The following is an 18,001-nucleotide window of genomic DNA, read 5'->3' as shown; positions in this document are numbered from 1 at the left end:
AGCACAGCTCTGGATCAGGGCTCGAACTCAAGACCGTGAGATCATGTCCTTAGCTGAAATCAAGAGTCTGATGCTTAACGGACTGACCACCTAGGTACCCCTGGATGCCTGTTCTTTTCTCAACTAGAATTTCCTGTCAGGGTCCATGGAGGGGTCTTTTCTCTTGGCATCAGGTACATTCACGTTGTTGTGGACCCATCAACATCCACCACGTCCAAGCATCTCACTTTCCCAACTGATACTCTGGCTCCATGACACATTTCCAGGGTCCCTTCACTGCACTCCCTGCCCTCCCCATTCTCCTTTCTGTCCTTAGGACTTTGCCTGCACTAGGATATTCAGAGTAATGGCATCCTTTGCTATGTGTCCTCTTGGGACTGGCTCCTTTGGTCGTTTGTGTGGGGACTGAAATTGTGGGTCCTGCCCAGTCCTCATGTGGACCAATGTGGCTCTATGTCTTTTCATCTCCTCCTTTTCAATTCTTTATTCCTGTCAAGGAACTGGCACTTTTTCTGCTCCCGGTTAATCTTTGTGTGATTTCCACCATTCCTCATGCTCCTGCCATCAGCCTCACCATTGTCTGGAATATATCCCTGTGATTTTGTCTTTTTGAATATTGATTTAATTCTTTTCGAATGAGAGAAAGAGAGCCCACAGGAGTGGAGTGAGGGGCAGTGGGTGAAGGAGAGAGAGAATCCTTGCTGAGTTCATAGCAAAACCCAGGTTTTGATCCCAGGACCCTGACCTCATGACCTGAGCTGAAATCAAGAACTGGCCTGGTACTCTGCTGAGCCATCAAGGCTCCCCTGTTTTTGGGCTTCTTCTGTGACAGTCAGGGATGGAAACCGGGAATGCTATCACCTGGGCTTCCTGACTGGAATCCAAGCGAGCATCTTTCTTCCAAAGCAGTCCAACGAGGACCACCACCACTAACCGAGGGGAGAGAGCCTCCATTTCCAATCGTGTTGGCCCTCTGGGCGATTTCCTGACTTTAAGATTGGCGTGTATTGGACATTGTAGAGACGTTTGAATGGGCCCTTCCTCTATTCTTCATGAAGCTCCTCCTTGGGCCTCTGTTCATGGCCCTAGAGCCATGGCCCAGTCCCAGCCTGGTGTCTTGCAGCCCTACCACTGCTTCCTTGAGCCCCCGCCTGGCCTCACCCAATCTCATGGGGCCCCTGCCATTGCCCAACCCTTATGCCCATCAGCCTGACCCCTGCCCCATACATACTCCCACCCAGTCCCTATCCTTTCCTGCCCCAACTGGCCTCAACGACTCCCCAGTCCCTTGCTCGACCTGGCCAAAGTGGCACCAGCCCCTCTTAGGACCACTCTCCATGTAGAAGAAACCAGATCTGGGGGCAGTGGAGGAGTACCTTTCACTGTTCTTAACATACCAAGTTGCATCCACCACGTTTGGACCTGTTTCTTAAAGGATTAAAGTGTCCATTGAGTTGTCATCATTTCCTAGACAATCTGTTGGATTGAGATGTTCAATGGACAGTTTGAGATGAGATGATCTCTGACCTCAGTCGACTTAGCAATGCAGATTACCTTCCTTCATGGAGTGACCACTGCCAGTCAATCCAAGGCCTTCGTGGATCACACAGCTAACCCATCACCCTGTATTAGACACCTGCTCCTTGGTGACTGCCTTGGCAATGACAGGTTGTTTCTTCCTGAGTCTTGAACCTGCCAGCCTTCAGAGGAGGGTGACACCATGGGTCCTCCTGGCCCCCAAGCCTCAGACCTGGCCAGGGCCTTCTCAGTGGTGATGGAGGGCTTGGGATTTGCTCCAGAGAAAATTTTTACCATGTCCAGATTTCTGTGCCATCTATCTTTCTGTCTATCTGTCAACTGTCTTTGTACAAATGATCTTTTATCTTTTCTCTCACAATCGTATACCTATATCATTCTTTCTCAGTGATTGCATTGTATACATTGCATGTCACATTTCACTGTTTTGAGAGCATGTAGAATTATGAATACATCTTTGATAAATGGGAATGACTTCTCATAATTCTTTATTTTTATCTATATTTTAAGTTTATATTTCTCATTATCATTGTTCCCTTAACTATTGGATAGATTATTTGTATTTTTAAAATAGTAAGTTAAGACACCTTATTAATTTCTAAATTTTGCCTAATGAATTACCAAAATGTGGTAGTTTAAGAGAAGAAACCATATTCCCTCACAGTCCAGACGCCAGAAGTCCAAGGTCAAGATGTCAGCAGAGCCACTTGCCTTCTGAAGCCAAGTCAGGGAGAAAGGCCTGGCAGAGGGCACATGTATTTCTTGGTGTCTTTAGCAAAGAGCAGAAATAGACATTTATGTCTCCCCTTCCTAAGCTTTACACATTTTCAGAAATTTCTTTTCATCACAATTTACATAGTGCAACACCATTATTCGTTTTCTAACAGGAATTGATCATCGTCACAAGTATGAAATACTTCTCCGGTCCATTCAAGCAATTTCTGCAGACACTGCCCGTTCTGAAAGCTGTTAAAGACAAATGGACCCTTTAAAGCCACAGGCTGAACATGAGTGCATTCCTCCCTGCATTTCAAATTTCCAACCTCATACTGTGTCTAAATGGCACAAGTCTACAGCAAATACATACTTAAACAACGGAACCTAAAGCTATCTTGCTGTAAAATTCCCAGAGGTAAAATTTAAAATTTGGTAAAATGAACATTGGATTTTTTTTAAGATTTTATTTATTTGTTTGACAGAGCGACAGAGTATAAGCAGGGGGAGGAGCAGGTAGAGGGAGAGGGAGAAGCAGGGTCCCCACTGAGCAGGGGGCCCGATGCAGAGCTCCATCCCAGGACCCTGGGATCACGACCTCAGCCAAAGACAGGCAGTTAACTGACTAAGCCACCCAGGCGCCTCTGAACACTGGATATTTGATAGGTACTCCCATTGGGATGGAGCTTAAGAAAAAAATGTTCTCGGGCGCCTGGGTGGCTCAGTTGGTTAAGCGACTGCCTTCAGCTCAGGTCATGATCCTGGAGTCCCAGGATCGAGTCCCGCATCGGGCTCCTTGCTCAGCAGGGAGTCTGCTTCTCCCTCTCCTCCTCCTCCCTCTCATGCTCTTTATCTCTCATTCTTTCTCTCTCAAATAAATAAATAAAATCTTTAAAAAAAGAAAAAAATGTTCTTCAAAGGAGTGTGAAACCAGCCACAGGATCTACGGTTATAAATTCCGGGCCACACCTAGGTGGACAAACATATCTATAAAGATCTTCATGATCCCTGAATGCATCAATCATATTAAGAGAGTGTGATGGAATTTTAGAGGCAAAGCATCTGACAGTAAACTTTCTAAAAACAGGATGATCCTACATATATTCTGGCTGGTAGGGAAGATTGTCATCCTTTGTGATCCCTGAGCTCCTTTAGGAAAATGATGCTCCCTATCCTAGAAAGCTAATGTCCCACACTTCTTGGCTCACTTGATATTATTGGGAAAGCTAAGTGGATATTCATAAGGGATTTCCTCTGAACTTGGCAACTCTCAAGAAAATCTTTACAGAAGGGTGTGATGGAAAGTAGGGAGGTTGAGAAAGTGCTGAAATGTGTGTCTGTCCATTGTGGGAGGGAGGGGAGGGAGGTGGGCTGGCTGGAATCATTTCCCCGCCTAAGGAGAGCGACCACACCCTAAATCCCTTATTCCAGTGGAGTGATTGGATAACCTTGTACCTAGTCACGTGGGCAGAGTGAGCCATAAAAGGCTGAGGAGATGGCCACACCTGTCATTTGGAGAGTGGCTCAGTGCGAGAAGCATCCCTCTGCAACCGGAGGCTCCACGTGGGGGATCTTGTGAACACTGTTCCTGGAGACATGGAGGCTGCTTCTCTCCACTGCCAAGAGGAGTCTCAGTTCAATGTCTTTCCAAAACTCAAATCTTGCTGGTCAAATGTAGGGGGTGCTGAGGTCCACGGGGGACCCTCTCTGCCTGAGAAGCCATCACCACCATCTCACAGATGGTGCTACCTGACTAATGGTTTGGCTCCCACGTCAGCAGGGCTGGCTCCCACAAAGAAACTCATGCATTGGAAGAGACCTTCTGTGGTTGGGGCTGGGCTTCAGAACCTGGGGAACACCTGCTATGTGAATGCGGTCCTGCAGTGTCTGGCATACACACCGCCCCTTGCCATCTCTATGCTGTCCCAGCAGCACGGAGAAACCTGTGGGAAGCAGACATTCTGCATGCTGTGTACTCTGCAAGCTCACATGACCCGGGCCCTCAGCCATCCTGGAGTTGTGATCCATCCCTTGCCAGGACTGCTCGCTGCCTTCCACACACACAAGCAGGAAGATGCCCATGAGTTTCTGATGTTCACTCTGGGCGCAATGCAGCAAGCATGCTTGCCTGAGAACAAGCCTTCAGACCCTCAATCTGAGGACACCACCCTCATCCGTCAAATCTTTGGAGGGTACTGGAGGTCTCAAATCCAGTGTCTCCACTGCCAAAGTGTTTCAAGCACTCTGGACCCGTACCTGGACATTAGCCTGGACATCGTGGCAGCTCAGAGTGTGAGCCAAGCTTTGGAGCAGTTGGTGAAGCCCAAAAGGTTGGATGGTGAAAATGCCTATCATTGTAGTACTTGTCTAGGGAAGGTGCCTGCTTCCAAGACGCTGACTTTGCACATTCCCTCAAAGGTCCTTGTCCTGGTGTTGAAACGATTCTCAGATTTCACAGAAAATGAAATGGCTAAGGACGTACAATATCCTGAGCACCATGACATGCAACCCTACCTGTGTGAGCAGAGGGCAGGACCGCTGGTTTATGTGCTCTATGCTGTGCTGGTGCACACTGGGTGGAGTTGTCACAGCGGACATTACTTCTGTTTCGTAAAAGCTGGAAATGGCCAGTGGTATAAAATGGATGATGCTAAGGTCACCGCCTGTGATGTGACTTGTGCATTGAGCCAACATGCCTATGTCCTCTTTTACATCCAGAAGACCAAACTGGAAAGAGAACTTGTGAGTGAGTCACTCGGTGAGGGAGCCACATCCCCTGAGGCTGACCACACAGGCTTGGTTGGGTTCCAAAGGGAGCCCAAAACCGACTCCAGAATCAAAGTTCCTGAATTAGGGGATCACGTGGAAGAGACATCAGTGCAACAAATCACATTAGACCAGTGGAGATTCCTCCAAGAACGCAACCGACCTAAGGCTGAATTCAATGTCAGGAAAGTAGAATTTGCTCTTCCTGCACATGCAGTCATAATTCACCAGTCCAAATATGAGATGTTGAAGAATGATCCTGAACAAAACTTCAACCGGCTCAACACTTTAGCCAGGAACATCGCATCTCAGAGGGCAGGGGACATGGGCATAGTCCCTTGTCTGGCACGGAGAGCCAGAGCTAGCAAGAAGAAGAACAAGAAGGGACAGAAGTCTAGGGAAGTAGTCCAGGGATCTCATTACTAGCTTGGGTGTACACGGGCCCCCCCCCCCGCAACACACACACATACACACCCTCATTCACTCACTCACCTAACTTGAAGATAGTCCCGGACAGGAAATATTTTGTGCGTTGTAGGTGTGTGTTCTGCACACGTGGAGAGACCCTATCTGGGTGTGTTCATGGGATATGGCATTCCACTTAAACTGCAGGATACTGAGATTTAAGGCTTGCTTGTTATGGGGATATTACTGGAGAGGTTTGGATTTATTACTGGATCTGTGTCTGTGGGTGAACCCTCCCTTCTATCAGCACAGGGGAGAAGTGGAGGCAACTCGCAGCCTGAAAGGATCAGCGCAAGTGGGCAAACAGGCATGAGGGTGGAAACAATGCTGAGGGCCTGGAGTTGGTGTGAACACAGCTTTCAGTCACAGTCCCATCATCCCATTACTTACTTTCTGTTTATACTGAAAGAACATTTGCCCAAACGTATGCATGGGTGGAGTCTAGGTAAAGATGTGCTTAGAAATATACAAATATGCACCAACCAGAGGAGGAGTTAAAAAGAACCTCAGGAAAAAAACCCAAAAAACAAAAAACAGACACAAAAACCCAATCTCAGTGCATGTACACAAAGAAATGACAAACCACCGGGGCACCTGGGTGGCTCAGTCGGTTGGGCGTCTGCCTTCAGCTCAGGTCGTGATCCCAGGGTCCTGGGATCGAGTCCCACATCGGGCTCCTTGCTCAGTGAGGAGCCTGCTTCTCCTCCTCCTTGCCTGTGCTCTCTGTTGCTATCTCTCTCTTTCAAATAAATAAATAAAATCTTTTTAAAAAAAGAGAGAAAGAAATGACAACCTACCGTGAAAATGGATGAACTACGGCTATACATGGCTGCAGACAGAATTTTTAGGGACAGTGATTTGCATGAAAAAGTAAAGAGCAGAATATAACAGAGTAACTGATAAATGTTTTTTCATGCACAATATACATATTGTGAAAAGTGGACACATATATACCTGAACATTTGCTAATTGGTTGAAAATGATAAAAGGCAATTAAATGCTTATTTTTCAGGAGATAACTGCATCCAGCCTGATTGGATCATGTTGATTAAATTAGATTCCCTTCCCAATCTCCCTTCCTTGAGACAGGAAAGATGGTTGGCAAGGACCCTTCTCCCACAGGGAATTGCTCAGCATCCCAGTACCTGTACCTTTTGGGGCGGAGTTTGCTACCACCCCCCCCATCTGACAATCAATATTATGTCTTAGGCATTAGGTATGAAAACATCTTTTTTTTTTTTTAAAGATTTTATTTATTTGCGAGAGAGAATGAGATAGAGGGAGACAGCATGAGAGGGGGGAGGGTCAGAGGGAGAAGCAGACTCCCCGCTGAGCAGGGATCCCGATGCGGGACTCGATCCGGGGACTCCAGGATCATGACCTGAGCCGAAGGCAGTCGCCCAACCAACTGAGCCACCCAGGCGCCCCTGAAAACATCTTTCAACAATTTGTCTTTTTGAGTGTGTATGTGTGTTCCAGGGAAGAGGGTCTACCTGGAAGAAGGTGAGAGTCAGGGGCCGCACCCATCCCCCACTCCCTGTCCTCCAGCCCCATCTACACCGAACATTGTAGTGATGACTGACTTGTCACTCTTCCTGCCATCTTCTCTGCTGTCTCAAGGGAGGGAGATTGTTAAGGGAACTTAATCAATGTGATTCAATCAGGCTGGATGCAGTTATCTCCTGAAAAATAAGCATTTAGTTGCTGTTTACCGTTTCCAAGCAATTAGCAAGTATTCACAGATATATGTGTGGACTTTTCACAATATATATTTTGTTCAACTAAAAACTTTGCACATTTATCAATTACTCTACTTCATTCTGCTCCTTACCTTTTGACCCAAATAACTTCCTGAAGAGTCTGTCTTTTGCCACGTGTAGCTGTAGTTCATCCAGTATCATGGTGGTTTGTTATTTCTTTGTGTAGATGCACTAAGTTTGTCCAGATGGTGCATATTTTGTATTTCCAAACACATCTTTACCTAGACTCCATCCATGGATATATTTGGGCCAATGTTCTTTCAATATAAACAGGAAGTAATGGGATGATGGGACCATGACTGTCAGTCATTTTCACACAGACAGGGGTTCCTCCACATTGTTTCCACCCTTCATGCCTGGATGTCCACTCCCTGGGATGCTTCTCTCACTGAGCCAGTCTCCAAATGACAGGTATGGCCATCTCCTCAGCCCTTTATGGCTTGGTCCACCCACGTGAATAGGAACAAGGTCATCCAAACACTTGATTGGAAGGAATTTGGGGTGTGGTCACTCTTCATCTGTAGAGAGACCATTCCGGCCAGCCCACCTCCCTCCCCGCCCTCCCACAATGGACAGACACACATTTCAGCACTTTCCCAACCTCCCTAACTTCCATGCACTCTTCTGGACAGGTTTTCTTGAGAGTTTCCAAGTTCAAAGGAAATTCTTATGAATATCCACTTTGCTTTCAGAGTAATATCATGTGAGCCAAGGATTGTGGGACCTTAGTTTTCTAGGGTGGGGAGCATCATTTTCCCAAAGAGCTCAGGGATCACATAGGAAGACAATCTTCCCCACCAGCCAGAATGCATGTAGCTCCATCAAATTATTTTGGCAAGATTATAGTCCATTGCTTTTCTCCCAAACTTTTTGAACTCTCTCTAATATGATTCATATATACAGTGATCATAAAGGCCTTTATAAATGTTTTTCTACCTAGGTGTGGCCCAGAAATTATAACAATAGAAATCCTGAGGCTGGTTTCACACTTCTTTGTAAAAACACCTTTTTTAAGCTCCATCCCAACATGAGTACATATCCAAAATCTAGTGTTCATTTTGCAAGATTTTAAATTTTACCTCTGGGAATTATGCAGCAAGATACCTTAGGATCCGTTGTTTAAGTATGTATTTGCTGTAGACTTGTGCCATTTAGACACAGTATGAGGTTGGACATTGAAATGCAGGGAGGAGCGCACTCACATTTAGCCTGTGGCTTTAAGGTGTCAGTATGTCTTGACCAGCTTGAATGGGCAGTGTCTGCAGAAATTGTTTGAATGGATGAGAGAATTATTTTGCACTTGTGATGATTATCAGCTTCCATTAGAAAATGAGTAATGCACTATGTAACTTGTAATGAAAAAAAAGTTTCTGAAAATGTATAAAGCTTAGGAAATAGAGACACCAAAGTCTATCTCTCCTCTTTGCTAAAGACACCAAGAAATATATGAGCAATTTGCCTGGTTTTGTCACTGATTTGGCTTCAGAAGGAATGTGGCCCTGCTGGTATCTTGGTTTTGGGCTTCTGGCCTCTGGACTGTGAGGGAATAAATGTCTCAAGCCACTGAGATTATGATCACTTGTTATGCATCCCTGGAAATCAATAAGATGTCTTAACTAGGATGCTATTTATGACATTTCAATTTGTAATTAAAAGATTTTAAATTGTTCAAATGGATTTTAAATTTGGAATGATTTAATCAAATGGAGTCAGTTTTATTGTTTATTTGAGTCTAAATTGAGTAGAATCTTAGGTAAAATGCAAATAGTGCATGCGCCCATGAGCCGTGAAGCAAAAAACCAGGGAACAATCAGCTATAGGTCAACCACAGAAATTCTGATATCCAACATTCTCTTCCTGGAATTACATCTGCATTCACACACACGCACACACACACGTTTTAAACGATCTCATGAAAGCATCCAGAAGCATCCATTCAGCTCCCTACATGGCAGTGGCCAGCACCTCCTGGATGACCTTCTGCCTTCTGTTCCACCCACACCTGAGGAAGTCCACACACCTGGCTTTGCAATCCACAGGGGGGTTCACAAGAGGGTGTCTTGTACGGTGCTCTCCGACCAGCAGGGGGCGATGCGGGCCAGCAGAAGCATTTCCTAGGCTCCCAGGAGGACTTGACATTGTGCAGGTGCTCAGGTTGGTAGGTCTGCATCTCCATGCCCTGCAGCTGCAGCCTGAGCATTTCCTGAGGCCCTAAGGGGACAATGAATACTTACAAAAGGTCCCGGGACCAGGGATTCCCTCCGTGTGACTCTAATTTTGGCACTGCTGAAGCCTGAGCTCTGAGCTAAGGTAGAGAATTTTGAGGGTGGCTCAGGCACCTGGTAATATGTTTTCCAGGATTTTAGGATGGCAGGGGCAGTTCCAGGGCACCAAAATGGAATTAGAAAGATTGTCCTGGCTCGAGTGAGCCAAGGAGATCTGTCTGGTTCTTCCAGCTGTACAGGATATGGGTCTGATCTCTGGAGGGAACGTGTACGTGTTTCCAGGCTCAGCCAACCTGGGGACATTATCCACACGGCTTCCCTGCCAGCATGGGTGGGTATGTGCCTCAGGAGAGGGACATGAGCATGTTGAGAGGGTTGCTGCATGAGAGGAGACCAAGCAGTGGGGCAGGAGAACTGTAGCCTCAGTGTGTGAAGGTCTTTGGGAACCATCAGAAATGGTCTCCAAAAATTAGACACTCCTCATGAATAGAAACTATACTCAATATTTTGTAACAACTGCCTGCCTGTGAACAATCTATAATAAGAAACATAACAAAGTAATAATCAATACCAACGTAATGATTGGAGGATGATCACAATGACTTTAACACTATTAAAACTATTAATACTGTCAATAGACTACTATAAACCTAAGGAGGTGGGAGATTCAGGTACAGATTCCTCAAATTCCTTGTCAGGTGACAAGGTACCAGGACCATCTTCCTGGGTATCTCAGACTCTGAGCCCTAGGTTTTCACCAAGAAAATTATTCCATAAGGCAAAAACGGGCAGCCTGTGCCCTAGAAAGCCAAGCCAACTAGGTTCAGGTCATGGGTGAACTAGGGAACTTGTGTGCACATCCTAGCAGGGGAGCCCTAAGGCATGGAGGTGGAAGGACCCCTGGTCTGGGACTGGCCAGCCACACCATACCCATCAGATTTCAGGTGTTTAGCCAGCCCTGAGTGCCATGCCAAGAAGGCAGGAGCCAGACCCACACTCAGTGTCCACAAACCATGCCTAGGACTCCCACTAAACCCCAGCATTTTCTTAGCCTTAGCATCCCCATTGCCCTTCTGCCACCTCTTTCATCAGACCCCTGGAGGGCCAGGTGACCGTATTTGCAAATGGAGGCTCTGGGTTGTTGGAGTGTGAGCCTCTGTCAACCAGACCAGCAGGGGGTAACAAAGGCCAGCAGGGAGCCTTACACTGCTTTGGAGAGGACCTCAAGAGTGCTGAAGTTGCTGGAGTAAGCGGGCAGTCACCATCCTGTGCCTTCGAGGGCAACACCAGACTTTTTTGGAAAAAGGAGTGGACTTTAAACATTTCCAAGGACTGTCCATCTGTTTGCAATGCGTGGTACTTCATAAACACCAGCGCCACCTTCAGCATTCCTCTCTCCCCGTTTTGACTTACTGCTGCTGGTAATTAGGCACTATTGTTACCTCTATGTCTACTTCCTACGTTTCAGCAAACCCTAAAGTTCTTGTTCCTCAAAACAAATGAATAAATATCCTACTTCGAGTGTAATAATTTTGCTTATGCCTCCTTGAATACACTTGGCCAGGAGTTTTAGAGACTGGCTGTTCTCTTTTATACTTCCAGTCATTTTCTTGTCCCAAAGCAGGGAGTCTGATGCAGGCTGCGGTTAGGCATGTCTGGGCAGGATGGTTAAGACTGCTAGTTCCTGTTTCTACCCTGAATGTAGAAGGGCATGTTCGGTTTGGGAGTCAGCTAGAATCTCAGGAGGAATCCATCTGAGGAGACCAGGGTTGAAAGGGAACAGGGAGGGAGAGCCAAGGGTGGAAGAAAGCCATACAGACAGAGTCAATCCCAAAAGATCAGCTGTATGGAGCTAATTTTCTTAGACTCAGTTATCCTTACAGGTAGGTCCTTATCACTACCCTCGGCCTGGGTCCAACAGCTTTAACATGGCTCTGTCATGCCATTATCTGAGAATCACTAACTCTTGGAGAACATAAGCCAAGACGTTTGGAGACAAAAAATTATGAGGAAAATACCCCTTTTCTGTTACCCAGATCTTGTTCAGTTCCAGTGATGAAGCACAGATGGTTCTAGACACCTGGAAAGCCTCTGACTGCACTGCATCTAAGTATGTCTTTACCAGACCTAGGATGTGGGGCACACAATCAGAAACCATCACTCAGGGATCAGGAGACTACTGTTCCCTCAAACATTGACTTTCCCATGGGGCCCCTTCTCACTGTGTAGGTAGTGGGGATTTTGTCCTGTGTGTAGGATTTTCTCAAGTGCTCAGATTCTCAGACTGACCAAGTTTTAAATAAATTTGTTTTGTTCCCTGGGGAGACTTGGTTCAGAAAAAGAATAGAATGGCAAAGGAAAATGACAATGGTTCTCATGGGTGAAGTACCCATATAGACAGGTGGAAAATGGCTTCATTTCAGTCCAAAGCTCATCAGGACCAGTAGTATGGCTCTGTTTGCATAATGAGGACATTTCAATACCTCCTTAAGGGTATTTAGGGACAGTGGTATCCCATGAGAGCAGAATGGTCTTCAAGGGAGGACAGAGAGTCCTTGTTATTTTGGAGGCTCATGGAAGTGGGCAGTTTTGAGTGGAAATAATTGTCAAATGGGTACATAAGCTACCTACATATTGGCAACAGAAAGGAACAACAATCTTTCAGTTCAGTTAAAGTGATTTAGGCTAGACTGACAAAGCAATTGGTCTGACAGTGTTGGGTATTTTGTCTGTGAACTTGGTCCAGACTCCACTAACTCCTGTTGTACTCAGTCATCCTGTTCTGAGCTCCCACAGGCTTCCCATCATGCTGTGGGACCTGACACGTTGTATGTTAGTTTGCTGGACATATATCTGTCTTCCCATTACAGTCTGAGCTTCTAGGGTGCCTGGGTGGCTCAGTAGGTTCAGTGTCTGCCTTCGGCTCAGGTTATAATCCCAGGGTCCTGGGATGGAGTCCCATGTCAGGCTCACTGCTCATCAGGGAGTCTGCTTCTCCTCCCTCTGTCACTCCTCCCAACTCATGCATGCTCTCTCTCGCATCAATCAATCAATCAATCAATCAATCAATCTTTAAAGTCTGAGCTTTTCTTCCCCGAGTTGAGCAAGGAGGTGAGCCATTTATTCAGTTCCTCTCAATATCTCCTTTTCGAAAAGTGTGGGACAGTGAAATACCACTGGACTTAAAGGCAGGACTTCTGGATTTTAGTTCTGAAGCTCCATCCTGGCTTCTAGCTAGAAGTGTGGGACACAAAACCAGGGTCACCTTTGAATCTCAGATGCTCTGGTCAGTGATCTATAGTTGCCAAAAACCACTATGCAGGAGATTTGATTGGAAACGTGGTTTTAAAAATTCAGATTCTTAACTGAAGAGTTCCCAATATGAAAGTGTTAGAGTAGGGGGCCGACCCCTGACTTCCAAAAATACTCTAGGTGACTAGAATCAGTTTGGTTCTGGAAACATTGACTTACATTATATTCAAGCCCACTTCTAAGCTTTAATATTTTAATGTTCTAAGAACTCCTATAAATCTGAGTGTGATACTTCTATTTCATTTTTATGGTTGAGCAACACACATGGTGTGTGTGTGTGTGCACATGAAATATGGAACAAAGCCCAAACCCCAATTCTAGGTAAATGAGAACAATGTTAGTGAGGAGAGAGAAGGGAAGAAAAGTTACAACACAATTTGCACATGCTAGTGAGTAATCTATGTAGATTCATGCAATAAGGGAATTGTCTGATTTGTGAGGGAGAGTAAGCCTGAGCAAGCCATTATTAACTTGAGTGTCTGAGTAAATTGTAACAATATTTACTAAGATCTAGAATAGTAAATGAAGGTCAGTTTTGGAAAGAAAGGGATAAATTGTAATAAACACAAGTTACTTTTAGGTGCCTATCAGAAATCCAGTTAGGAAGACCAATGCCTTATAAAACTTCAGCAAGAAGTTAAAGTTGGAAATACAGTGTAGGATTTTTATCAGGTAAGGCCCATGTAGGTCAACAGAAATTACACTGGGTATTTAGAAAGAGGGAATGGTGACCAACACGTGCCTAAGCGGTCACTCACTGGTCTCCTTATCAAGAGAAATCCCAGCAGCACGAAGGTGGCAGAAGATGTTTCTCTAAGTTGAGAAGCAAAGAGGGATATGTTACACACACCACAGTTCATTTGGCAAGGAAAGGGGAGAAAAAAGGGAGGAAGAACAAGGGAAGAGATCTAAGTACATTTAGATTCTGAAAGGCAGTTATTTTACCTGAGACCGGTAAGGAAATTCTGGGGAAAGCCCAGGACCTGAGACACTTGCAACAGAGAGCTTCATCCGCCCACTTCTCTCTTGTAGAGTTTTCAGAATAAAAAATTCAGCCCATTAGCCATAAAGATATGTAGCAGCACCAGAACATTTTTTAAAACACATTTTTATTTCTTATTTTACAGCCTTTTACAAATTGTCTTGTCCTAAGAAATTGTGTTTTATCTTGTTCTCTCTTATTTACATCCCTACAGGAAGCGGGCTTAAGTGAATAGGTAAGGAAATTCTCCAGAGCAGAGACAGGGGCTGTGTTTCTTCTGTTCTGGAAGGGTGTGCTGTAAATGGAGGATGAGAACGACCCATGAAATATATCTTGCTCTACCCAAAAGCTGGGACTCTAAATTTTGGCAAGTCAGGACAGAGGCAAACCTGGGTGCCATTACCATTGGCCCGGAAAAGCAAGGATCGCAGGGTTACAGGAGGGATTTTGGAAAGTGTGCAATTTTTCTGCAGCTGGTTTCCACTTCTTCCTCCATCCAACTGCTCACTGGAGCTGCTGAAAAGTGTTCCTTCTCCAGGCTTCTGCCCTTGGCCAGCACACCATTCTGTGGACGTGCTAAGAACATAAGACCAAAAGGCCTGAAGTCTGCATATGACTGTGACTAAGCCAGCAAGGGTGGGGTCTTCTTAGGCCTGTATCTCCTTCTTGGAAATGAGGGTGTTGAGTTAGACTATCTCAAGGGAACTTACGCTCGAATAGGCCGTGATTGATACATTCTCACTGCAAGTAGCCAGAATGAAGATGCTCCCAATCTTGGCCCAGCTTAAACTTTGACATGGGCCAGTTTCTTTGTGGCACTTGATGTCCCAGATGGGACAGGGAGTGGAAGCCATTCTAACAACTACCCGTGAAGGAGCTGGAGAAGCCCATGCCCACAGTATGGCTAAGGCAGCCACAACTCATGTCCAGCAGGTGGGCCGTTTACTATGTGGTTGAATCTCCTCTTATTACAGACACAAGCGTCTGAATAGCAAAGGCCCAGGGTCACACTTCTGTCTGAAGCCAGGACATTAGAATTCCTCTCAAGCATGGTCCCACCTTTCCATTCTACCTGTTTTATCTGTTCATTTGCTCACTTACTTTATCAATCAATAAAATAATTAATGGGCCCTATGCCAGCAAGTGGGGATTGCCAAGGTGAGCACAACACAGTGCCCTCCCTCGGGCAGCTCACGGCCCAGAGAGGGCATTTCTCTGCAGCGCCAGGAGCTGGACTGACAGCTTCATTCAAAGAATGCCAGCCTTGGAGGTCAAGAGAGAAAATCCAGACAGGTTTGCTGCATGGACCTCACAGCCAGGGGACCTTTGCCTCTCACTTTTTGTAGCTGTTGCTTGGCTTTTGCTTGTTCCTCTTTTTCCTGCAGCAAAGTGGTGTCAATTCAGCTCGACAGCCCCCAATCTTAACTTCGAAGGAGAGGCACTCGACTTCACAGCGCCCATCCAATTTCTGACACTGCATCTCTCTGTATATTCCTCCGCAGGCTAAGGTGAAGAAAGCAGGGCTTCGGTTACCCAGTTATTGGTGACCAGAAAGTAACACGACATCACCCGGGCCAAATTCACAACTCCCCATTACTGAATCTCCTGCAGACACAGAGTACACGCCTAGAGATCAGAAAAAGCACATGCCACCTGAACAGCGTGTGGGAGCTCAGATTCCCCGCACAATTGATACAGTGTCCTTACTTTGTATTCAATTCCCTCTGCCACAATCATTTCTAGGATATCTAGAAGCAGAGAATTTCTTCCTGGGAGGGAGGCAGTATACTTTGTAATTCCAATAAACAGTCCTTTCCAATATGTGATTTTTTCACATCTCCAAATTAATAGTCTAGGATATATAACAAAATGTAAAGACGACGCCGTTGACACTGTAGGCAGGTCAACGATAGCCCACATGCACTGCTGTGTGGTTGTGCAGTTTCACAGTTTTAGGTGCAAAGATAAAAGAAACGTGGTACTGGTCTGCTTTGTAAGCGTATCAATGGAATAATGGATTTAATTCTGGAATTTACAGAGGCATAAGCAACGGGTTTCCCTTCAGAACAAAGACTAAGCTGAGGAGAGTAAAAATATTTTGAGAGGAATGATTGAGAAAAGTTTTTAGCGATATGTGTTCTCAGGAGAAATAAATAGAAAGAACAGGCAGTTACTCTCAAAAGGAAATTATTCTTGGAAAGTACAGCTTTGGGGCGGGGGAAAGAATACGTATGGTTGTCATATAACTGAGATGTTATACGTGCTGAAGAGACACTGCACTTCAATTAGGACTCAGACCAATGGAAAGGAATCGCATGGCCTTAGATTTCTGCTCAAAATAAGGGGAAATTTTTTAAATAGTCCAAAGTTGAACTTGGGAAATAGACCACTGAACTTCATCAGGCTTCTGGGCAATCAACTGACGTGCAATATGTATAAGGTGTTTAAATATTTAATTGGGGCAGATAACAAGAACAAGAATGATGATAAAAAACAATGACAGGCAAGCAATAGTAATAGTGAACTTTCTCAGGGCACAGAGGATGTGCCTGGCTTTGTTTAAGCAGTTTATACAAACAGAGGGACTGTTAAACCTTCCCCAAGCAGTTATTTTTCCCTTCAGACAATGGATAACACATGGAGACTCAGCGAAAGACATCAGTCCCTGGCTCTGTGTCTCTGTATGGCCACGTGAATAAGTTTGGATCAATGAAACAGGAGTGGAATGATGTAGCTACTTTTATGCAATCTTTCTGATCATGCCCTTTATTTACTTTTCAGCCCTTCCCGTTAGAGCATCTTTAGAACCAGATAAAATAGTCACATTAGGATGCAAAGTTGACCTTCCTCCCTAGTCTCAACATGACTTGATGGAGAAGAGCCTTCTTTCTACCCACAATAGTCAACTTGCCTATTTTTGGAGTTTTGCATAAGAGAAAAATAAACTATTTTTTTCCATTTACTCTCCTTTTAAGTGTCTTTGTTAAAATAAGTTTGCCTCTTCTCTAATTAATGTAACAAGTGTCTTCATCTTTCAAACAATCCTGTTATTATTACCATTTATAGAAAGGAAATTGAAGCACAAGAATTGACAGAACTTACAAGGATTGCTACTGAGATTCAACCTCAGTTGTGTTACCTCTTGTATTGATCATTAAACTCACTCCCAACTCTGCGATTCTGTGTGGTTGTTGTGATCGTGATGGTCCTAATTCGAGCCCACACTGTGTTTATTGTTAGGATTCAAATGTGCTTGAGCTGAGTTTGGGGACAAGGAGCCCTTAATGAGTCAGAGACCTGATGAATGCGAATGGAGAAGAAGGCTTCAAATGTGTTTCTCTACCTGGATCCATTGTCTGACCTCCGAGAAAAGAGACTGGGGCAGAAGCTAAGAAACTGATTTGATAAATGAGACTTTGAACCCCGAGGGCATGTTTTTATGCCTGTTTTCAAAAGGGCAAAACTACTACCACCTCCCAGGAAGCCCCTCCTGATCCCCCCAGTTAGAACCATGCTTCTATTTCCATGGCTTCTCTTTATAGTTTACATCTTTTATGACGCTTATGGGAACTGTTTTGTATTATACTCTTTTGTGCATCTTTCCATCTCATCCATTCACTTATTTACACATTTGAAATGTATCAAATACCTATTTACTATTCTGGGCAACCTGTTTTTTACTGACACAGAAATAATGAAATCATAAACTTCAAGCAAATTAAGGGTGAAGACCATGCTCTGATTACATTTTTGACTTCCACATTACCTACTTTTGCTATAGTGCCCAATTTCTCATTAAGTGGTAGGCACACATTTCATATCTATGAAGTCTGATTGTGTAATAAATAAGTGTAGAAATCCAGGAAACATGAAGAAGTAAAGTGGTTCATGATAATTGGGGAACCCGCATTAGAAATGGCTTCATAACAGAAAGAATGAAGCGTTGTTGAGAAGGGATGATATAAAAATTTCTTAGGGGGGGCGCCTTGGTGGCTCAGTCCATTGGGCATCTGACTCTTGATTTTGGCTCAGGTCATGATCTCAGGCTCATGGGATCCAGCCCAACCTCAGGCTCTGCGCTCACTGGGGAGTCTGCTTGGGTTTCTCTCTCTCTCCCTCTGCCCCTCCCCCAGCTCTCTCTCTCTAAAATAAATAAATAAATCTTTTTAAAAAGTTTCTTAGGGATAGAGTCTTGGCTGTACTGAGCAAAAAGAGACCATTTCAAAGCTCTCAAAGATTGA

The 18,001-nt window shown here is 44.9% G+C and overlaps 1 protein-coding gene across 1 annotated transcript; it reads left to right on the top strand.

Annotated features, from left to right (window-relative positions):
- The first annotated feature begins 3,846 nt into the window (after window positions 1-3,846).
- On the top strand, window positions 3,847-5,442 carry LOC110584109 (ubiquitin carboxyl-terminal hydrolase 17-like protein 6). Its single transcript, XM_021694157.1, has one exon. It carries the CDS (start codon window positions 3,847-3,849, stop codon window positions 5,440-5,442), a length of 1,596 nt encoding a protein of 531 aa, XP_021549832.1.
- The last annotated feature ends 12,559 nt before the right edge of the window (window positions 5,443-18,001 follow it).

Source organism: Neomonachus schauinslandi, chromosome 2, assembly GCF_002201575.2.
Source record: "Neomonachus schauinslandi chromosome 2, ASM220157v2, whole genome shotgun sequence".
In the NCBI taxonomy this organism is placed as follows: domain Eukaryota; kingdom Metazoa; phylum Chordata; class Mammalia; order Carnivora; family Phocidae; genus Neomonachus; species Neomonachus schauinslandi.
The sequence above is the reverse complement of the archived record's forward strand: the minus strand, read 5'-3'. Positions and strand labels throughout refer to the sequence as shown.